We start from the raw sequence: 23,493 nt of genomic DNA, 5'->3' as shown, positions 1-23,493 counted from the left end.
AAATGTCAGCTGGAAGAGAACAAAAGTCACCATTTATATTTGGATGATATGCCACCGTAGATGATAACTATTTCATTGCTTTTTTTTCTTCTATAAAATAATACTTGTGGTGGGTGGTTGTGTGTGTGTGTGTGTGTGTGTGTGTGTGTGTGTGTGTGTGTGTGTGTGTGTGTGTGTGTGTGTGTGTGTGTGTGTGTGTGTGTGTGTGTGTGTGTGTGTGTGTGCGCGTGCGTGCGCGTGTGTGCGCTCCGTGCGTGTATGCGTGCGCGTGCGTGTGTGTGTGCGTGCGCGTGTGTGCGCGCCGTGCGTGCGTGCATGTGCATGTGTATGCATGTGTGTGCACATGTTGTGTGTGCCGTGTGTGCTTGTGTTTCAATCCAAAGCACTTCCCATAAGGAATGAATAGGCATTTACAAGCATAAATACGTAATACGTAATTAGATAGATTAGATAGACGGATGGACGGACGGATGGACGGATGGGCGGGCGGGCGGATAGATAAAAATGCCATGGTGTAATTATGAGGCATGTGGTACTTTAACCCATGCACCAAAGGGGGAGACAAATCTGTCTAACAGCCACACACATGAGCAATGCCTCGACAGACGACGGGAACATACTGTAGCTCCAAAAGAAAACCACATCTATAGTGTATATAAAAACTGTGGTTTATCAAACAGCCAAATTATTAATGTGCAGTTGGCTTCATATACAACTGAAATTGTATGTGCCATGGCTCCAGCCGCTTAACCCACCATCGTGCTGTACAACTTGCCTTGAATGACTCCGTGCCATGTGCCATGACTGAGGTTCTGAGGTATAACCTGAATTCCATGCCATGACTGAGGTTCTGAGGTATAACCTGAATTCCATGCCATGACTATGGTTCTGAGGTATAACCTGAATTCCATGCCATGACTATGGTTCTGAGGTATAACCTGAATTCCATGCCATGACTATGGTTCTGAGGTATAACCTGAATTCCATGCCATGACTATGGTTCTGAGGTATAACCTGAATTCCATGCCATGACTATGGCTCCATTGACATGTCCAGCCTTCACAGGACTGGAAAACTGCAAAATGTTGTTTATACTTTCTGCCTACAACTAAATATCAAAAGCCACCAGACGACACCTTAAAAGTCACGATTGAGCATGAAAAGGAAACTGGTGTATGCTGAATGTTTTGAATATAGAAGCCAGTGGAGAACGCCAATGTTTTAAGTTGTTATAGAATGTAGTCAGAGTTTGCTATACCCACCCATAGAATGTAGTCAGAGTTTGCTATACCCACAGATCCTCTGCATGTTTGATCTGTGACTAAACTGAATGCGGCCTCATCATGATTTGTTTTAACTGTGGGAAGGGTCCCACATGACCCGAGATTCGTAATGTGAAAGCTAGCTAAAGTAAACCACTGAATCATATAAAGGCAATATGCTCAATATAGCAATGACTGAATGGAAGCCAGTGAAGGGATCTGGTAATTGGTGTACTGTACTGTGTTCAGCTTTAGTTCTAGTTAGAGCTCTAGTAGCTAAATGAGCTGTCTTGATATAGATTTTTTTGGGGGGGGGGGGACCTGAGGTTTAGACATCATTATTGCATTATTTTTAATATGATAATGATATCATACAATCACTTTGATGATTATTATCTGCATCTACAGTATAATTACAGCAAAATCAATCAATTACAGGCATTCAGCCTTCAAAGTCATTAAGGTACTACCTTCCTTGGCAACAAAGACACAATTTATTTCTCCTTTTTGCATTTTTAGTTGAAGGGATTGATTTGTTCAATGCACTGACACAGCAAATCTATGCAGCCAATATCATTAAGTAGATGTCAGTCTCATCCACATAATTAAGATACACATTTTTTTAAACAATGTGGCCTGTGTTGCATTTTTTTTTAATGATAATTATTAAATATCCAACCCAGTTGTCCAGTCGGTTTAGCAGTATAATTTTGTAAGGTCTCTCTCCAGTGTTGAAAGCAGTACTAAAATCCAGTAATATTAGGATGGATGTTTTGCCATAATCAGTGCAAGTGGGGCTCGGCAGGCTTCACTGATCTGTCTCAATAACCAGTATTCAAAGCCTGTGTGTGTTTAACACCATTCAAAATTCCAAAATGAACGTTTATCTCCTAGATATCTGGCGTTTGCGGTTCCCATGTACAGCTTTTGTGAACCCTTCACACCTACAGTTTAGTTGGTAACATCATGGCGCATCGGTCTCAGTGGTCAGTGCTCAGAGGTCTGTCACCCTCCTTCCGTGAGGGAGGACTCGGGTGAGAGAGTGAGTTTATAAGTAGCAAACAATCACGTCATCAATTAAAAACAATGTGTTTGCTAAAGATCTGATATTTAGCAAAGCAAGTTTTATACTACTTATCTTCTCTTTAAGTGACATAAAAAAGGTTTCTGCTATACATAAGTTAGATTCAAGAAACAAGAAAAGCCAAGCCCACAGCCAACATAAAATGTAAATAAAACTTGAGTTTTGTCTGTGGTCGGGTACAATTCAATTCAACTCTTGTCTATTTCTACAAACATTTTTTGCTCCTTGAGATGCAGTCTCATTTTCAAGGTGGTCCCATAAAAAAACATGAACAACAAAGTGAACCGACAGATACATACAACCTACAACAATACATACAAGTATACAGTATACTGATACATTCATACAGATTGCGCACCCTCTCCCACCCACCCCAGCAACCGCCACACCAGCAGAAGGGTAGAGAGTGCAATAGTGCATCAGTGTATCCTTACAAGTATGGTCAATTTATTTTATTATTTAGGTTGCAAACAATTAAGCCTGCATAAAGAGTTAGAAAACATTAAGAGGCTTAAGATGAGTGTCTGTGGTGTTTTTGTGTCTGATACACAATATCAACGTAACACTTAAGAGATTATTCTTCTCCTAACTTCAAATGAAACTAACTTAACTTCATGAAAAACATAATGTAAAATCATGTTTTAAAGGTAGGCCAAAGGGTGCACAGCATACCGGTCCTTGTGAGGTGCCAAAAGTTCAAATGTATAGCCGCACACTCGTAGCTGCCAATGCCAAACGTTTTATACGTTTTTCAGGTACAGTATACCCTACCCTGACGAAGGCAGTATTTCTGTCCAAAACGTTGGTTTCTTTTCTCTGTGTCCTAATAAACTTTTGGCATTGGCAGCTACGAGTGTGCGGCTATACAAATTTCCTCTTCAAGCTCTGAATCCAGCCAAAATCCAAGATATTTCAATGAGTAAACTTTCTCAATATGAGAGATTCCTTGATGAATTGAGTAGCAAGGACCCCAATGGAAACAAACTGATAATAAAGTATACAATCAATAAAAAGAAAATGTAAAATGTGTCATGTGCTTGGTGTGTTTGAATATGAATAAGTTTAGGCTAATTAAAGATTAGGCACTACTAATAATGGTTAAAGGTAGTAAGTAACGTTGCTGAGGCTTAGCTTAGGCTAAATTAGGCCAAAGCCATTTTTATTTTGGGTCACACCCCCTTTTAGCTGACTGGCCTAACAAACACTAGATAGCAATGACTACAAAACATATCGCTTACTGAATGTATATAGGCAGGATGGGTCTGGTGTCGCAAGGATCCAGGGAGGGCCTTCATGCTAAGCCCAGCGTAGCCGCAATTTGCAACTCTAGATTTTTTGAGTGGCAACCACTCCTACAACCAGGAATGTCCGGGTGTGTGTACCATGTATCCGTCATGAGCACGAGTGGTGTGCGCATGCGTGAAACCAGCAATGGCCAGCAATGTCCGTATGGGGTAATGCTGCGTGCGTGCATTTATTAATACCAGTAGGGGGTGCCAGAAACAGAGAGAGGAGTAGTGCTGAGAGAGAGAGAGAGAGAGAGAGAGAGAGAGAGAGAGAGAGAGAGAGAGAGAGAGAGAGAGAGAGAGAGAGAGACCACTCGGTTCACACAGGTGTGATTTTTTATAATGGGATGAATCTAGAGTTGCAATGCCCTCCATTGACTCCCCACTCATCCAATTTGGTTTGCGATCTGCTTGTCTTAAACTACGTTAAACTCACCAACATTGCAGCTGTAGTCCAAGCTTGAATTATCCTCTTTCAATCTGCCCAGCTTGTTTTTCATAAAAATCCACCGTAGACATGTTATGAGCTACTTTCTGTCAAGGCATCCTCTGCAGGTCATTCTTTTTGTGTTGCAGTTTGGAAGCACTCGCTTTTATTAACGGCTCGCGCTGCTGCCTCCTGCATTATGTGCAAATTCGAAACAGGTGGTACACAGGGCCGTTCAGTGACGTACGACGAGTGCTTCCGAACTCCTACACTTAGAAAACTGCACAGAATTTCTTGACAGAAAGTAGCTCATAACATGTCTACGGTGGATTTTTATGAAAAACAAGCTCGGCAGATTGAAAGAGGATAATTCAAGCTTGGACTACAGCTGCAATGTTTGTGAGTTTAACGTAGTTTAAGACAAGCAGATCGCAAACCAAATTGGATGAGTGGGGAGTCAATGGAGGGTATTGCAACTCTAGATTCATCCCATTATAAATAAATCTAGCGTTGCAAATTGTGGCTAAGCCCAGCGGGCACATTTAGTATCTCCAAACTTTATAGCTCAGCTACCCAGACAGGCAGGCACTACAGATTCAGTGAAAGCCACCGCCAGTGCCAAATAGAAGTCAATTCTCAAAACAAAATCATCAACAGCTGTTAAATATGTGCACAGAAAATACCCCCAAATGGGCCAAAACCAGGGCTTTTAAGACCCCAAAAATCCCAAGACTGAAAATGTTTTTTTGCAAATCTGCACGGATCTCATTAAATGACTCCTATGAAATCCTCAGGACTGAGAACTTTAAGCTCTGGCCAAAACATTGGTTTATCGAGGAAAAAAAGCATCTGCAGTATTCAGAATTTGAAATAAACATTCATAAAAAGCAATGTTTTCATTATCTTCTTAACAATCCTAAATGTGTGTACTCACAGTAGTATTAATATATTATATGCTACAAGTGCCTGACACATGGCAATGTCAAAAGCTATACATTTATCTCTGTTATTGTTAGTTTGTAACATAACAACCATACACCATACTGTACCAACCATACCATAGCAAAAATAAGTCGCAGTGTCGTTATCATGTGTGTGTACAGTGAACAGTGTCTCATTTTCACCTAATTTGATTTTCCTATCACAAATGCCTCAGTATTTATTTATCAATTTTTAACTTGTAAAAATGGAAACACATTGACCCTTGCCAGCCCATGTGTTTACATTAAAACTAAATGAACACTGAACATTTTACTATGTGGCCTTAGGCCTACCTGGTCTCCTCGGTGTTCTCTCCTTCTCTGGGCACCTCTGCTCTGCCTCAGTCTTCTTCCCCTGTCATAAGAACTGGATTAGCATTTACCACATGGCTCGGCAAGACTTTGTGGCTGGTTTAAAGATATATATAGCCTGATGTTGGCTTGTTTTTATGGTTTGTTTTCAAAGACCATTTCATTTATCGAACAATGTTCAGTTGCATACTCAAGACAACATCTTGTATCAGAAAAATGTAGATACATACTGTATACAATTATACATACATTAAACTGAAATGCAGTGTTTGCACAGAAACCCTTATCCTGAGGTTCACCAAAGGGAAGAAAAGGAACTTGCCTCTTGATGTCTTTTTCTTGTCTAGTACAGTTCATATTTATGAACCACCAACACCACTCCCTGGCGCCCTTTCTCAAAGCCCACCTACTGCATCCGTGGGTAATTCCACGCGGAAGCATACAAAGACTTTCCGTATCCGCTCTAGAACGGATCTACAACCTGCAGAGCAAATGAATCCCTAGCGCTGTAGTTTTTTATTTGATAGAAGACGCAGAACTACAGGAATTTGGGAAGATGGGAGACGACTTGGGCGATGAGTGGTGGCAACACGAGGGTAACTCAGGTATTTACTATGATGAACACCCTTACCTTTATGCTCCATGTCGCTGTGAAGGTCTTCATACATGCTCCCGCTCATATTAACAGACTTGTTAACAAGCAGTTGTTAGTGTTTAGCGTCACTGACTGCGCGTAGTCGTGGCTATAGCTAGTTAGCTGTTCAAATGCTAATTCGGTTTACGTTTATTATAGCAGCTGTCAAACAAGTGTCAATGAGAAGTTGGAAATGACAATGAACTCCCGTTCACACTCACAGTTTACATGTCTTTTAAACGTGCTATTTCGACTGGAGTTTCACGTGCGTGCATGAAGTCTTCAGCTAACACACCCGGCTTGTTGTCATGTACACACGTGGGGTCAATCACGAACATGATTATGCTGCAGTTGCTGCTACATCATTATTCGTCTGCCCCGCCTTTTATTTTGAACCAGACTTGTCTTTTGTATCGCAAATTTATTTACAGCAACTTTAGTTCATGCGTTCATCTGATGATTATATATTCTTCCAGGAGCTATTTTCACAGCGCACAGTTCACTGTGTGGTGCATACCGATAGAGGGCAGCCCTGCACCGTTACATTATGATTTATTCATTTTAGCCTGCCCTAACTCCACAGCAGCACTATCTGCAAGTCAGGGGTTGCAGTTTGCACAGTGTTTCAGAAGATGATAAAATTACATTTCAATCATGTATTTTCATTTATTAAAAGCATTTATTTGGATTGGCTGTACAAATGTTTACTATGGTCACATTGTTGTAGTAATATAGGCTAATTATCAAATTCTGTAGGCTAGATGGATAATTTGTTCATATAGTGTTGAATCATTTTTTTTCTACAGGCTCTTTGGTTGAAAGATGCTCATTATATATGACAATTAGTTAATGGATAATGTTAAAGGACCTTCTTATAATATGTCCTCACTAATAATTATGATAAAATGGCACTATTCTTTTCTACTCAGTCTGTGTCTCAGTGGGCAGTTCAGAAACCTGTCCACCAGTGACATCATCGATGGGGAATCCATCAATCCAAGCTAATAGAAACTGCAGGCTTTCTAGTTGCAATGCGAAAATGGAAGCCATCATTCTTACAATAATAAAAACAAACAATAAACATTTTTTGTTAAAAGTTAACGATGCCTAACGATGATGTCCCTGGTGGATGGGTTTCTGAACTGCCCACAGCCCTCCTATGAGACACAAACTGAGTAGAAAAAAATTGTGCCATTTTATCATGATTATTAGTGAGGACATATTATGTGAAGATGGGTTGAAAAGTTGTGAAGTGGTCCTTCCAAGTTAATACCTGTCCTGCCCAATTTCTACAGGCTGAAAAAGAATGCATTGTGTCTATAATCTATGTTGTAGATGTAGCTTTAGGCCTGTTTGGCATTCTCAAGCCAGTGTTTTTCCCTGTGTACACGGTGGGATGTTTTATATTATTCTGTCCAGTATTCATAGCTCTGTTGTTGGTCCCTCTGTTGAAGCTGTATCCTTTAGGCTTGGGAATCCTTGTTGGGCCAGGTTTCTGGAGTGACTCCATAGCCATAGGGATCTGAACAGAGGAAACAGAAACATGGCAACCTATTAGGCAGTATTTTCTGGAAATAGGTACTGTTTTAATTATCCCAGACTGTGTTTATAAAGGTTGATTTAGGAGTGATGTAACTAAAAGTGGATCCTTGAATGTGGACGGACGGACACACACACACACACACACACACACACAGATGAAAGTAGTTGTGCACATTTGTTTAGATTTACCATGATTGATGACATTTTATTCTTCATCCCGTGTTTATAAATCAGACAAGGTAGGGATGAATGGCACGGATGAAGTGAATGGATAATAGTTTGACATGGAACATGAGAATAACTTAACTCTGAGCTTTAGGTTGGAATAAACCTTGACGTCTTTAAGAGCACATACTGTAGTAGAGAATGGATTCTGGGCTCACGAGAGCGGTCCTGCACCTTTTATGCTGATGTGTCCTGTGGCTAAATGTGCAAATGTCACACTCAAACGCATCGTCTCCCATGAGCCTTCTGTCACGCTATAATCAGCCCAAAACTGTTGTCAAATGCCTCATCTGGCCTCGGCCTCGCCAGCCGGTGATGTCAGGGTGGTAAACGCTCCTTCACATTTGTCATCATCTATCTGTTAGGGAGGATGGCTCACTCTCTGGCAAGGATCCCTCGGCTCCCTTGGGAGACTTTTTTAATGGCCCCTTATACAGCCCTATGGTCTGTTTGTTATCATGATGATACTCAGTCAAGCAACAGGGACAGCCTTTCAGTGCACATAAGCTATAAGGAAACCTGATTCCACGTATTCCGCTGAATAACCAATTTATTAGGTATGACTCAGGCTCTTGTGTTAAAGTTGTTCTTGCCATAGCCAATAATACTTGCAGTTGCTGGGCTGGTCTGTTACAATGGAAAAGTTGATGGCAGATTTGTTAGTGTTGTGTGCATAACACTGCATACTGTTGAATGAATATTTAGCATAACACCCCTTTTTCTGAGACTGAAAAAAAAGGAAATATGCCAGAACTTAAGATATCAATTAACATAAGATTTCTCCCTAGTCAGTTCTTCACAGACATGATTGGCTGCGTATGTACCCAACGGGGAGCGTTTGATGTTTAGCTGACTTTTCCAGTGTATCATGGGATAAGACTTCAGCCTTCACACATGTGCAGTGCATGTTCCCCTACAAGTGCATACTGCATGCACACACGCACGCACACACAATTGCAGGGAGAGATGGGTGGTGACATCAGCCTGTGAATCTTAAAGCCTAGTTTATACTTTGTTGTGCGCCGGTGTCACACGCCGAAAATAGCTTGCAGCACGTCGCATAGCGATGGTTAACTTGTCAACTTGTACATCAGCTATATTCGGCACTCAACACCATAGTATGATGGTATACTATAAATTAAGCATAATGCATAACTGAGCCCAGCAAACACATGTTGGAATTTGCATTAATATTCAATGTGTTCCTCCGGTTACACTGCAAATCTTTGATGAGAATTAAAATTGGCCTGTTCATTAAAAGAATGGCTCAATTGTTGCTGTTGGCTGAAAATGTATTTTGTGAGTTGCATAAAGATTGTAAATTCCTGGCTTGGCCGTAGCTGTCTCAAAGGGTGAAGTGCTCAAACATGACAGCTGTTCATCAAATATTTCACTAGAAGTTAGAAAAGGCTGTTATACTGTGTAATCGGCAAAATGGAACTAAATGGCTCGACTGTAATGTTTGACTGTAAACCTTGTGCTTGGACGTGTACCATGTCACTCTGTCCACCTAATTGAAGCTACAGTACCATATATTTTATATAGACTTCAGATCCGATAATGAGCTTGCAGAGGGCAAACTAACTAAACATGTACGAATAGAGTATGGAGTAGTTTAGGAGCATTGATGTGTTTACCTTCTTGAGGTCAACCAATAAGGTCAAGCGTAATTAATAAAAGACCACAGTCACATCAGATTTAGTTTTATAATTAATATTCTTTCTGCACAATAGTATTGATTTGTACACAGTTGCTGCTAATTGGTATTGTGGCATTTGACCAATACACGTTTAAACAAACGCACTGCCAAAAAGTATACTGAAAGAATGAAATAAATGAAATCAAGATAAACCACTTTTAATGGACAGGGTAGGGAGGCAAAAACAATGAACATAACAAAATGATAAAAGGCACATACTTTGTTGGTGGTTAGGCTGAGGATTTCACACAAGCATTAGGTAAACAACATTTCACATACGGCACACAGGGTTGTGTAAGTGAGTTAATCTAGGCTGAATTCGGGCCCACTTCTTAGGTTAAGAATGCTTTACAGATGTAGCTGTGGAAGAAATGCCAAATATATTGTATTAATTGTTACACTGTGTGTGTGTGTGTGTGTGTGTGTGTGTGTGTGTGTGTGTGTGTGTGTGTGTGTGTGTGTGTGTGTGTGTGTGTGTGTGTGTGGCGGCTGAGGGGGGGGGGGCACTATGCTAGTAAGGAGGATGGTTGAGGGATGGGTAATTTAATCAGGATGGGTTTGGGGAGTGGACTTCACTTGTTAATCATAAAGGCCACTTACTGTAATATTTGAGGGGTGTGAGACTGGGGAGGTAGTAGGAGTTATAGTGATGCTACTGGTAATCTTGCCACCACCTCTGACGTGACAGGAGCCATTCGTCAGAATTTGAGTCCTTTGCTCTTGACGAAGAGAGTAGTATGACCCACCACCATTGGCTACACCACTCACTCCTTGTATGTAGGGGCTTCCGAGGTGGATGTGGATCTTGTTGTCCTCTGTGGTGAAGACGCTGGGACTAGAGCCGGTGCTGCTGGACCTCTGGACATGCCAGCTGTTCTGCCGCTCTGGACTCATCCTGAAGACACTCTGGCCTGCCAGGTCTGTGGGCTCCGGAGAGCAGGTGCTGACGGTCACAATCTGCACAGGGGGGCTGGTGTGGTCAGGTGTCGCGGAGCGTGATGAATCGGGACTTGCGACCTGAGACACGGGTGTTATGGTGAGTGGCGGTGACAGAGCTCTTTCGGGGCTGGAAGGGGAGCTCCTGGTTGTTACCGCTGACAAGTTAGAACTTTGTATGATGGTGATTCTCTGTTTGGGTGGGGCTCCGCTTGTTGGGATGACGGCTGTGCTGGTATAGGATGTTGCAGCGTCTGTAGTGGGGCTGCTGATCTCTAACGTGGCTGTGTTGAGTCCGTGGTCTGGTGTTACTTTGATCTGCAAGGGCTGCCCTGGTGTGTGTGTTAGCACCACGTCCCCTTTCTTGACAAGGTGACCATTTATCACCTCTCTGTTAGCGGTTAAGTGCATATCTATGCCATTTGCTGATTGGCCGCTGTATCGCCTCACATTATTTGAGTGGTTCAGTCTTTTGAAGTCTTTAACTGGAGTTGAATTCCGTCTCTTTGTGGCTTGGTCCTTATTGTGGTTGGGGTCCTCCTCGTCGCTTCCGTCGAACTCTAGAGGAGACAGGTTACTGTACTCTGGAGGCAGGCTCTCTGTTTGCTCAGTCTGTACCTCCTTGGTGGACTGGTGGAGGTCTGAAAAACGACGTCCATTCACACCAGGTCTCAGAGTCTTGCTGAATCGTCTGTACCTCTCCAGCTCACCAGAAAGTTCCTCCATCTCTCTAGCCAGCTCTCTGTTCCTGGCCTCCTGCTGCAACAGTTTCTTATGCAGGGTGGAGTGGTCCATCTGGACTCTGGAGATGGACTCGTCTGTCCCCATCAGCCTGTGCACCTTCTCTTTCAGTGCATCTACCTCCCTGGCCATGAGTCTGGACTTGACCTGCTCCTGCTGGAGACGACGAAGGAGGTGGTGCTCCTGGTTGACCTCCTGCTTCTCTGCCAGCTGGTGCTTGGAAAGCTCCTTTTTGGCCTCCTCCAGCTCTTCTGTTAGGGCCTTGGACCTCTCCAGCTCCTCCCCAAAGCTCAGTTCGAGGGACTCAAAGTCCTCCTGTACCCTTATCAGCTCCCCCTCAACCACTTCTTTCTCCTGGAGTCTTTTCCGCAGCATGTCCACCTCCTGGCTCAACTCTTTGATTTTATTATCCTCTTCTTGGCAGCCATGGTTAGAGTTATTTGACAGAGGGTCATTGATGTCCATCTCTTTCTCATCTGTTTCCCCCTTTTCCCTTCTACTTTCCAGGACCTGTGCCCTTTTCCTCAAGATGTTGACTTTGCTCTGCAGATCTCCATTCCTCTCCTCCTCTGCTTTTAGCCTGCCAAGCAGCTCATCATTTTCCTTTGCTAAACTCTTTATCCTCTCCTCCAGACCTGCCTTAGACCTCAACACCTGCTGTCTCTCCTCTCTCATTCTCACTGCCATGGATACTGTTGGAGCATTTTGCTCCTTTGGTTCATCCTCCCTCCTGCTAAGTTTTTGCTCGGCCTGATGGAGCCTCTCGGTCACAGTCTTCCTGTCTTCTACCAGCGCCACAGTGAGCGTTCGGAGTTTGGCTAGATCTTGCCTCAGTGCCCCCTCTGTTTTTTCCAGCTGTGCCTCCACAGCGTCCAGCTCTCTCACCCTGACCTTCAGAGAGTCTACCTCACCAGACAGTTGCTTGGTGATTCCTCTTTCTTTCTCCAAGTTGCTCTTCAGTGTGCCGCAGTCCTGTCTACTCTTGCCTAAAGCCTCCTCTATCCTGTCCAGTTCACTGATTCTGCCGTTGAGCTTATCCACCTCTGCCTTCAGGCTGCGGCACTGACTGCTCTCCCTTCCCAACCTGCGGTCCAGATCTCTGCACTGGTCTCCCATGCGAATCAGCTCCTCATCCTTCCCCTCCATCTCCACCACCCTCCTCCTCAGTGCCTCCACCTCTGAGAGAAGGCCCAGCGGTGGTGCTGTCGTCGCTGCCACTCTCTCATTTGCCTCCTCCCCACGCCTCACCCTGTCCCTCAGCTCTTGGAGCTCCTCCCCAGCTCTCCTCAGGGCGTCCCTCGTCCCCTCCAGTTCATCCAGCTGACGGCTGAGGGCCGCCAGCCGCTGTCGAAGCTGCTGGTTCTGGGCATCCTCGTTGGCCAATTTGGCCGTCATGGCTTCTTGAGTTTGGTGTAAGATGGAGGCCTGACCGTGCAGCTCTGCCTGCAGTTGCAGGGCTCTAAGCTTGCCCTCCTTCGCCCGGGAATGTGTGGCGGCGAGCTCCTGATTGGCGTGGTCAGCGGCGGTGGTGAGCTCTTGGACACGGCGGCGCTGCTCTTCCAGCTGCTCCGTCAGACTCTGCTGCTCGTTGACGACCAACAGGGCGAAAGCTTTGAGCTCAGTCAGTTCCTCTTGCAGGGCTGAGGCCTCTCCTTTACTCTCTTCCTCCTTTCTCTCCTGGTATTCTTTGTCCTTTACAATCAGCAATTTGAGTCTGTGGAGATAGGGGACAAATAAATCATGTTAGTAAAAAAAAAAGTGAAATGCTGGTTTATTGGCCTGGTTTATTGTATAATTGGCTTGATTTATAGTAGACATTAAGTCAACGTTTTTCTGTTTACAATTCTCTTGGACAATTAACTATTCCTTTTTGTCTTTTCCACTGTGAATGCTTCTGACATTACAAACTGCTTTAAATGCTGAGCTTTCCTCCAGGAAATAATACAGCAATTACATAATTTATTCACAGCTCTGTAGAGAAGGTGCACACACTTTCACTTTGTTCATATATTACTTTCTCTGTTCATTATGTTTGCACCTATCAAAGAGTATGTAAATGTCTCTCTGTGTCTACAGGAACATGTCATTATTAGGTTCTGTGTTTTCTTGTTGCTCCCCGTAGCTCGCTCTCGGGTGTGTGTATGCACTGTACAATGTTTTGACTGGCGCGACAGATGCTCCCATGGCAGGGGACATTTGTTAATTAAGAAGTTCCTCAACCCTTGAGTACCCTCGCGACTGCACCCCATCACCCTCCCTCTGTGCCCGTTTATATCGACCCTCTCTTGTGCTCAGCAGAGGCAGGAATTTCCCCTGTTCTCTATGTAATTACAGACTGGCTATGTCTTCTTACTAATGTCACTACTTACTTACTTTTCTCCAGACACACACATACAGCATACACACATAGTTATTACACACTTATTGACTTCATGTTGTATGCCATGGTGGGCTTAATCTTTTTTGTTAGCCTTATTCATTTAATATGCCAGAGCCCATATCGGCTATCTTTTTACTTCAGAAAAAGGCCATGTGGTAACTATGGAGTGATGGTAGAACAATGTTGTATGTGCCTGATACATTACAGCCTTGTTCCTTTAGCCTAGCAATAAGCATAATTCTTGCAACTTGGCATATAGCAATGAAGCTGCAGTGAATTATAAATTGTATTTAGAATAACAATTTGTATGTATTTGACATCAGTCTACTTGTATTTGTGTTAAAGTTAAAAGCATAGCTTAGGTATAATGAATTGTAGTTGAGACATGACTGTGCTATGTATTTGTCCAAGCTAAGTGGCGCACTTGGCTCTTGAAGTTGAAGCACACTTTGAAAAAGAGTAAGAAAGGGGCCGAGAACAGCCTTCAGGGATGTTGATTAATAATTAATATATGGGCTTCTACAAAAGGCATACATCACATTCCGATGTTTAGAGAGTACATAAATCAAGTACAGTAAGCCTCAGTAAGTCAAACCTCAAACACCCCCTTAATACTAACGTAAATTAACTAATGGCATAGCTTAGATATTAAAGAAAGTGTTTTTTGTTGCTAGTTTATACAGGTTATTAAAGTCAGTCGAATTCAGATATGCTTTCTTCTAGTTCTTCCTTTCAAATGCTTGCCGATAAACTTGCAGATAAGCTTCTAATAAACATTGGTGGTGGACTGGTGGTAAGTTGCAGACTGACTAGAAGGCTGCACCCAGTAGTTTCACCGTCACATTTGTCTATATAATTAACACAAAATGCAGGTCTGTAGAAAATAAAAATGTATTACTAAAAGGCTAAGATTCATTTAAATGAAATCACAGCCGATGTATTTACTTAAACTCTCCAAGAGTCATTTAACCTAAATTAGACTCACTCAAGAATATTTAATTTAGTTTCTTTGGCATCAAAGATACAAAGAAACTGCAGATGGCTTGGCTGTTAGTTACGCACGCTGTGTTCAAAAGTTTTTGTCATGCTTCTAAAGGCATGTTGAAGGCTACTTTCTGCTCTTGTTCACCAGTCCTGTGGTTGTTCCTACCTGTGTTGTTGGGCTCTGTGCTCAATATCCGCAGAGAATAGATTCTATTTCCTATGTTCTCCCACCTCTCTCTGTCTCTCTCCCCCTGTCCCGGCGTTCCCAGCAATGTGGACATTCCATCCGGAAAACCAAACATTATGAGAAGTGCTCTGCACACTGAGCCCCACTGGCAGCCCAAGGCGCCCATTACATCATCAGCAAGACCTTATATGGGACTGTACAGTCTCCTCAACTCTCTCTCTCTCTCTGTGTGTGTGCGTGCGTGTGTGTGTGCGTGCGTGTGTGCGTGCGTGCGTGTGTTCAGCCCATTCCAGATGAGGTCATGGTGCAGCCATGCCAGATAGGCTGATGGGAAGGACAGAGGATGTGTGTGTGTTTGTGTGTGTGTGTGTGTGTGTGTGTGTGTGCACAGGGAAGCCTAACTCTCAATCAGAATTCAAACTACAGAGGCTAACACTTTCAATTTGCCGGATTAGCCTGAGTAAACTTGTTAACAATGGAGCCAGGCTACATGACTGTGAGGTCTAATAAAAGGACTTGTATGTGCCTTGTGCGTGTGGACCGTGGAGCGCGTGTGCGCTTAAAGAGAAGGACATGTTTTGTGTTGTAGCTCCTGCGCCTGGGGCCTGATAACCTGAGTGAGAGATGACATCATCTCATCGCCACACAATTACATCCATATGTCTCTCTCTCTCTCATCCACACAGTCTGGCTCTAGCTCGTTCACCCTCAGCCTCCATCCCACCTTCATGTTTTTCTTTTCTTGTTTTTTCTTTTTTATCCTCGCTACTCGTATCTTTTTCTTTCGTTCTTCTCTTTCCTTGTATAGCCCTGTATTCATCTCAATTCTCCTCCAGCCCTCCCTCGACACCACTCTGCCTTTCTGATGGATTATTCTAATCAATGCAAGGTGCTCGGTGGAAAGTAGGGACGGATGACGGATGATACCCCCATTGCTCTCACTACTAGTCATGCCTGTCATGATAAGAATGACAAAAATCATCATGGGGGGAAAAAGGGTCCGTCTCCTTCACCTTTATGCTTGCTAGATCACACTCCTACCAATGCTATAGCCTAGTGCTGCAGAAGGAATACAAATCGGTCTGACTCTAGCATGCATTCCCAACTGGGAATGGTTAATATGGCTGGTCGTTCTTGCTTTACAGGAGGAAATACACGTCTCTTTTTGTGCAAAACTCTGAAGTCCACTCCCCAATTAAGGGTGAAATATTTCCCCTGTGACTTTTCGTCATCGGGCAACTATTTGCAAAACAGCCCAAAGACCTGCTGGAAACGTCTATTTATAGACGTGTCAGCCAGTCCACAGCTGGCACCCTTATCAATTAGGGGGTGGAAGGGGGGTATTTTTTTTGCTATTCACACCATCTATATATTATCGTTGCTGTAGTGTGGACAACTTGTATGTCCAAGACTGTTCCATTTTTTATCATTATTTTAAAAACATTAAAAAATAGTGACAATTCCCAATCTACAAGCTCACAATGCATCGCATCATGACTCATTGTGTTACTTTCACTACTTCTGTGCGACACTCTTGTACGATGAAGTAGGGCATTATTTAAAAAAAAAAGGTTCAAATATCAACATACAAGGTTTCTGCCCAACGGCAACAATATATTGTGCAAATTGATGATATGATTTGGGCACTGAACGCTTTATTCTGTGACGGCCACTGTAGCATATATGCGCTAGAAAAGACGGGCTTCAGTAAGGCAAGTTATTTCTCTGAAGTTAATATGGAATGTGAGAAAGCGAGTCCTCCACACATTGCTAACAATTTCTGTCCACAGACCAACTCTTAAAGCAGGGTTCATGAGGTCCCGTTTCCCCTCAAGGAGGGACTGGCCGCTTCATTGCTTGTCCTCAATTACATGCATGATGATTGGATCCCTCAAAGGCATTTCCAGGAAATCCCTCAAACATGGCGGCATGTAATAGGCCAGTTGTGTCGAGACTGGACTCTTGCCTCAATTCTCATTGCTTCTCACTGTGTGTGTGTGTGTGTGTGTGTGTGTGTGTGTGTGTGTGTGTGTGTGTGTGTGTGTGTGTGTGTGTGTGTGTGTGTGTGTGTGTGTGTGTGTGTGTGTGTGTGTGTGTGTGTGTGTGTGTGTGTGTGTGTGTGTGTGTGTGTGTGTGTGTGTGTGTGTGTGTGGCTGCGAAACCTTTTTTCCCGCAATCTGGGAACCTATCGTCAACCCGCCCAATTCTCTGTGTAGATCTCGGCCCATTCAACTTCACATTCAACACACACTTTCCATTCCTAACAACAGCTCTACATGTTGGTGCAATGGGAGTTGCCAACAGTTTCAGCCGCAGAGCTCTGTCTTGAGAGATTGTTTTCTCCATAATAGTAATGCCCTACTTCATCATACAAGAGTGTTACACTAAAGTAGTGAAAACTGCACAACCTCACAGCGTGTCATATCGCAACGTGTTGTGAGCTTGTAGAGCTGCTATTTTTTTATATAATCAAATGGGAACGGTCATGGGCATACAAGGTGTCCACCCGACAGCACCAATTTGTGAGTGCTGAGTCCCAACGGTTGGCCTTTGCACTATGGCAACAGGACGGATCACCGAGGATGCTCTGAGAAAAAGCAGTGTGGACAGGGAAGATATCCCAAGGCAAGACCTTTTCTCTGCCCCTTATCAGCAGGTTGATGAAATTAAATGGAGCTGTGCCGCCCAAACATGACCTCCCCTGTACCCAGCAGAGGTAATGAATGGATCCAGACGGTTTGAGATCCGAGAGTGGTTCTGTTCTGGCAGGCGTCGCCACTTCCAGACTCCAATGGTAATTTCTGCTCGTCTCTCTCTCCCCACTGACACATTACTGGCTGGGCAGGCTGATGGTAGATGATGTGTAAGTGTGTGGGATGGACAGAGCAGCTGTGGGTATTGCCAAGTTCACTTTGTCCTGTTCCTTTTTGGGCAGAACCTGCACAACACTTCCGCCACTGCGAACCAAGTGGAAGTAAGCAATGAAGAAGACATTGCATGCATTGAAATTTCAAGACTTCACACACACATTAAAGCTGCTATATAAGCAATAATATGTCAAAGTTTTAATGACTTTGTTTTTTTATTTCTTTTTTGGTATTCAGACAGCCAGCAATGAGTACAACGCTCCCAAAAGAATGTAGTCTCTGTGACACATCTAGGGACCACAATCTGCATTCAAAGATGTTTCTAAAAGCTTTGTCATTGGTCGAAAAAACCCCGGTCGAAATGGCTAACCAATCAGGAAGTAGACAGGCAATTTCATTTGCTTCTAGGAAAATCTTTGAATGCAGATTGTGGCCCAGAGACAAAATGTTTTTGTGGAGTATTTTACCCATTGCTGGCTGTCTGAATACCAAAAAATATATAAATAAAAAGGTCATTAAAATGTTGATATATTATTGCTTATAGCAGCTTAAGGCACCACCTTAACCCACTACACTGTTCTGGGCTGGGGTACAGAACATTAAAGTGTAGATTAGAAGGGCTTGCTTTGGAAAAAAGTCCGAAAGACCCACATTCATAGCCGCCTTATACAACAGGCCAGAGTGATGCAGTCATGTGATGTTATTATTGTTCTAAACTTCTAATATAACAAGCAATATTATTGCTCTTATTGTGTGCTATTGTACTGTATGTATGTACAGTGCTGCTGTGGAAAGGAATGTCCCCGTTGGTGCCACGGGGGACAATAAAGGCTAGTCTCATAAAAAAATAAACTATATTGAAGATGAGTCATAGCCATACTAATTTAGGGGTGAAAATATGAAAGCGCTGAAGTGGTTTGCGGATGCACCTTTTAGTTTGGGAAGTGTTGGTGAATCACAGCCTGAGTGGACAGATGAGAGAAGAGAACATACATGTTGTATGCCTGTGTGGTGAACATGTGTGTATGGTTAACATTGAGAACCAGTTAGCTCAATGACAGATCATAGACGATGTACACACACACAGGCTTTAAGCATGCCCCCCGATAGATGAGGTTGGAACGGTCTGTTCGGCTGCATTCTGATGAGTCAATGTAATCACTCTTAGACACGCAACAGGGATCGCACCACGTCACCCTGCTATTATCATTGACTACATGCTCCGATCTGGCCCGTGCCTCTTAAATCAACATTCAGGATGTTACAGTTGAAGTGTATTTCTTTTTATTTCCTGTGTGGGTGAGTGATTGAACTGAGACATGACTCCGCTATGTATTTGTCCAAGCTAAGTGGCGCACTTGGCTCTTGAAGTTGAAGCACACTTTGAAAAAGAGGCCGAGAACAGCCTTCAGAAGAGGAGGAAATTATTTCTGTTAAGCATTCTGACCGGGCACCCATTTTGGTGTCAGCATCATGTTATGCTTTAGCTATTTAAAAATAGCAGATCTACAAGCTCATATCGCGCCACCGAGTGGCGCGATACGAGCTTGTAGGTCTGCTATTTTTGAAAAAAATCGAAGAACGACTGACATTTTTAGAATCTGATCTCAGGTCAGAATGGGTTCATCAGACCAGTGTGTGTCCGGCGGAAACCTCGTATGAATCTGATCTCAGGTCAGAATGGGTTAAATATTTAGGATACTACTGAGCCCAGATGTAACGGTAACGCAGGAAGAGGGTAGATTAAAAGGAACGTTAGTCGGAGTGCCATGTACTTAATGTTGTGTACCCTGTGTATAATGCTTGCATCATTGACTCGCCTACGGCTGCTTGAATATGGAAGACGTCATACAGTAATCACAATTGTTTTGGTCAATATTAACTAATAATAATTTACACTTTGACTTTGGAAACAACTTTTATTTTAACTTCATTTTTCTTTATTCCTTTATCAGGTGATGTGCCGTATTTCCTTGTGGTGCAGACAAACAACTGAATTAGTTTAGCTTGTTGACGTCGGGCTCTCTTGTCATCATCTTGGCTTGCCTTGAGCTGAACTAAACATGCCACATCCTAACTGAGACTGCACTGTATTTATTAGATTCTAAACATGCCACATCCTAACTGAGACTGCACTGTATTTATTAGATTCTAAACATGCCACATCCTAACTGAGACTGCACTGTATTTATTAGATTCTAAACATGCCACATCCTAACTGAGACTGCACTGTATTGATTAGATTCCGACTGAAGAGTTTATTGGGTCCATTACCAATCCAGAGTCATAGACCAGTGATTACCGATGTTTTGACTGATATTTTGTCAAAGTGATTTTTTGGAAAACCTTTGAAAATGTCTAAATGACATGCTCAAAATGGGGACACCAGGTTGAAAGTGGTTAAAATCAGATTCAGGACACATCTGCTGCATAATTACAGTTTTAAAAAAATAGTAAATTGCTGATATAACAGCCAAACCGATATATCGGTCTGGCTCTATTATTTATGACTCAAAGACAAAATGAGAGCATTATTATGAACTGGAATGCAGCACATTTTTCGAAGCCAAAACCGTAATTGAAAATATTTGATTAATTGAGTTCAGCTCATGCTCAACATGATGATCATAATATGATCATCCCAATCAAGTCATATTATGACTTGATTGGGAAGGTGAGGAAAAGTGTGTCTGATATCAATGAACATAGTGACGGAGACAAACAGCCAAGTCTGTAAATTGTGTGTACGTGCGTGCAATGTGCGTGCGTGCGTGTGTTTGTGTGTCTTTGCATCTGTGTTTTATCACCTGCTTCCCTGCATGACATCATTTTTGGACCGAGGGGCAGAACACAAGACAGCCATAAGGAGAGAGGAGAGTTGGCTTCGGGGGGAGTTTACTACAAAGGATGAGGCCTTTATTGACAATGTAGTGCACAACTTCGGGCCACACATGGAAAGCACACACAGCTGTTCTACCATCTCTTGACCTGACTTTGTGTCACAGTCACAGAAAAGTCTGCACATGTCAATTGTTCCACATCACTTGAGTTTTGCATTTCTAAGATGCAGTACAATGCATTGTGGAGAGACACATGTTCCTAATGGACTGTATAGAGAAGGGCAGGACAGGGGATGAAAACCCTCTCTGTTCTATCAGCCAGGAATGTATGAGCAACGCTGGGTTCACACCACACCACAGACATGCTGTCTACTCAATGTATTAATCATCATTAGGCTGGGATGGACCACAGAGGCTTCACGTGTGCGATGTTTAAGGTTCCTCCATTGTACTTGAAAGTCAAAGTTATGGTAAACTCAAATCCCTTTGCCTTGGCGTGGCTATTTTTGCTCTTTAATTGAACATGTTTGCTCCGCAGTAGATCGTTCAGAGGGCTTGGAGCTTGGCACTACGAGGCAGACTAGTCGTCTCCTCCCAAGGCAAAGAGCCCAGTATGGGTCCAGTCCGTACACGACTAGATTACAGAGTGGACTCTGGCACTACATGAGCCGAGACGACCGGAGAGACCTCAACACAACGATACCGTTATGGGCCTCAAATAGCTGGAATTACAGAACCAGTGACCACCTTCTGAAGTGGGCCCCAGCTATCGGCATAGGCCACATTTGATTGTTAGTCATTTCGAACCAGAATCATACCACCTAACCCCATTTCTCCCAGAGTTGAACATTTTCACTTGTGTGAGTGGAACTGGTCTCTTAACTCTTTCACTTCACATCAGTCTTCACATTGACGATTGAGACTGCATTGATTGTTCGATGTTGCGTTGGCTCGGAGGTTGAGCGAGAGTGCCAATTTAGGTTGCACATATAATTGTCTGTGAGTGTATGTTTATGTGTTTACAAGGGAGAGTGACCCAAGCCAGGCTGCCCACAGGCCTAACCAGGCCCAGGATCTAATGGTCTGTGTCTGAGTGCAGTAGTCTTAAGTACAGGCTTGAGGTCAAACACACACTGTAGAAGAAACACAGCGGCAACAGCAGCTCGTCGCTCTCACTCAGCCATGAAGAGCCATTACAGACCAGTACACACCAAAATAATCCAAGCGTGCAACGTCTGTGCATCACAAGAGCACAGACGTGGCTCATTCCCATATACGCTCAAATACTTAAAAATCATTCATTCCATTTTCCCCCATTTCACTCTTAATTCTTGTCTCTCTTCCACTCTGAGGAATACTGAATGGCTTGGATATTTTGTAAAGTCATGATTGTTGTACGGGACCCGCCAGTTGGAGAGAGGAAAAATGTGAACTATTCACAAGTCCACTGTTGGTTGTCTCCTTGACTTTGCGGAGGCATTTCTCAGGGCCCCTGGCCGTCTGGTCCACTGACCTCTCTCTGTCCTGCTCCAGCAGAGCAGTGAGGTCGTCGCTCTTCTGGATGAAGTCCCTGTGGTTCCTCTCTTGCTCCTCCAGCCTGCAGAGGGCGCCGCTGTGGGAGCGCTCCACCTCCACCAGTTGCCGCAGCATCCGTCTCGATGACCTTCTCTGGGACTCCACGAGGCGATCCAGCTGAATCGGGGCAGCATTAGGAGAGAATATTAGCCATGCAGGTGGATTGTGGAGTATCGGTGTATCCAAACTCCTCTAAATCTAAGTTGTGTCTATAAACTTGAAAAACGAGGCTGAGGTTTATTGTAATAGGCACAGTGTGTGTGTTGTGGTTAACATTACCTCATCCATTGGTTTTTCATAGACGTCCTGCAGTTGGTCCTGCTGGGCCCGGAGCGAGTCTCTCTGCAGGGCGCGCAGCGCGCTCTCTGGACCCCTGAAGCCGTAATGGGCCTCCAGCCGAGCCGAATCCATCTTCTCCGCTTTCAAAACTGTAATCACCTCATCTTTGACCTGGTGTAATGAACAGTATGTTAGTGAGCTCTTGGCTTGCTCGCTCGCAGTAGCATGAGCAAGCATGGACTTAACTTTCTCTGTTTCTCACAGACTTTGTATGACTAAGCATCTGGAGGCTGCTGTTGCTCATGATCAGTGTCCGGGTCACATTGACAGTGTGTGCTGTTCCAGAGAGTTAATCATAGGATTTGAAGTCTCATTCCGAGACTCAGACACTCATGCATCTATAGCGCTGCCTGCTGATGTGATAGTGTCTCATGTGAATGGTTCAAATTACTCACCAGGAGCTCGGCGTCGAGTACACTAAGAAGGTACAGCAAGTCACGCTGGCACAGCTGTTCTCCCATGCTTCTGCCCTCTCCTGTCTCTATCCAGTCGGTCCTCTTGCCATCCCCCTGGGGCTGAATGAAGTGGGAGTCGGGTCTCTTTGGACCACTTTGAGTCCAGGAATCCATTTTGCTTGTGTTGCTATGTGAATGCATCTCTATACAAGGCAACCTCTGAGGAAAGGACAGATTTAAGAAGCAGTAGGAGAGGGGGATGAGATGATGAAGGGTGGGCACAGGAACAAATGAAGGGTTAAAAAGATGATGCAGAGTAAGAGTTCTGTCATGGATAAGAGGACATTGCAATGGTTTAATAAGGGACTTTGCTGAGTGCCTCCATGATGTCATGAGCTAATCTAAACTCCTGAGGCGGTGTCATAATAGTTTGTGTTGTGTGCAGGTGCAGGTGCAGGAGACATGCCTCCTGTTAACATTTGTTTGATGTTAACGTGTATGTCATCTCATGTCGTAGCCGTAGCGCATTACACCAGCCATACAGCTATCGCTGTCAGAATGACATATGAAAGGACGAGGGCGCCAGTAAATAGTGCCTTTAATTACTGACCATATGAGGAGGCCTGGATGTGTTGTGTACCTACTGTAGACTGTGGCTTTTATTGTGTGTGTGTGTGTGTGTGTGTGTGTGTGTGTGTGGGGGGGGGGGGGGTTGGGGGGGAGTGTTTATGTTCTCTAACCTCCTCATCCCATATTTAGAGCCAGAAAATGAGCATGTCCAGCATGCAGAACATGAGC

At 43.7% G+C, this 23,493-nt stretch overlaps 2 protein-coding genes across 6 annotated transcripts in view; one reads left to right on the top strand and one right to left on the bottom strand.

Moving 5' to 3' along the window:
- Positions 1–23,493, bottom strand: part of LOC310866873 (filamin A-interacting protein 1-like) — a 493,882-nt gene that overhangs the window by 457,636 nt on the left and 12,753 nt on the right. Inside the window, exons 2-6 of one of the 3 annotated variants that reach the window (XM_083776661.1) lie at positions 22,696–22,914; positions 22,241–22,411; positions 21,900–22,078; positions 10,052–12,842; positions 6,703–7,507 (exon numbers count right to left, since the gene is read on the bottom strand). In XM_083776661.1, coding sequence (XP_083632787.1) covers positions 7,310–7,507; positions 10,052–12,842; positions 21,900–22,078; positions 22,241–22,411; positions 22,696–22,896 — 3,540 coding nt within the window. In that variant the 5' untranslated portion in view covers positions 22,897–22,914 and the 3' untranslated portion in view covers positions 6,703–7,309. Of the gene's footprint in view, positions 1–6,702; positions 7,508–9,593; positions 12,843–21,899; positions 22,079–22,240; positions 22,412–22,695; positions 22,915–23,493 lie in introns of those variants that run through there. The other 2 variants (XM_083776662.1, XM_083776663.1) reach the window with 2 other exon arrangements.
- cmss1 (cms1 ribosomal small subunit homolog) overlaps positions 5,872–23,493 on the top strand; it is a 42,509-nt gene continuing 24,887 nt past the window's right edge. For 2 of the 3 annotated variants that reach the window (XM_083776665.1, XM_083776664.1), the window contains exon 1: positions 5,872–5,956. In XM_083776665.1, coding sequence (XP_083632791.1) covers positions 5,908–5,956 — 49 coding nt within the window. In that variant the 5' untranslated portion in view covers positions 5,872–5,907. The remainder of the gene's footprint in view (positions 5,957–23,493) is intronic. The other variant, XM_083776666.1, reaches the window with a different exon arrangement.

This window comes from Protomyctophum parallelum (assembly GCF_964188405.1).
Source record: "Protomyctophum parallelum genome assembly, chromosome: 11".
Taxonomy (NCBI): domain Eukaryota; kingdom Metazoa; phylum Chordata; class Actinopteri; order Myctophiformes; family Myctophidae; genus Protomyctophum; species Protomyctophum parallelum.
Note: the sequence above shows the minus strand (reverse complement) of the source record. Positions and strands in the feature narration are given on the sequence as shown.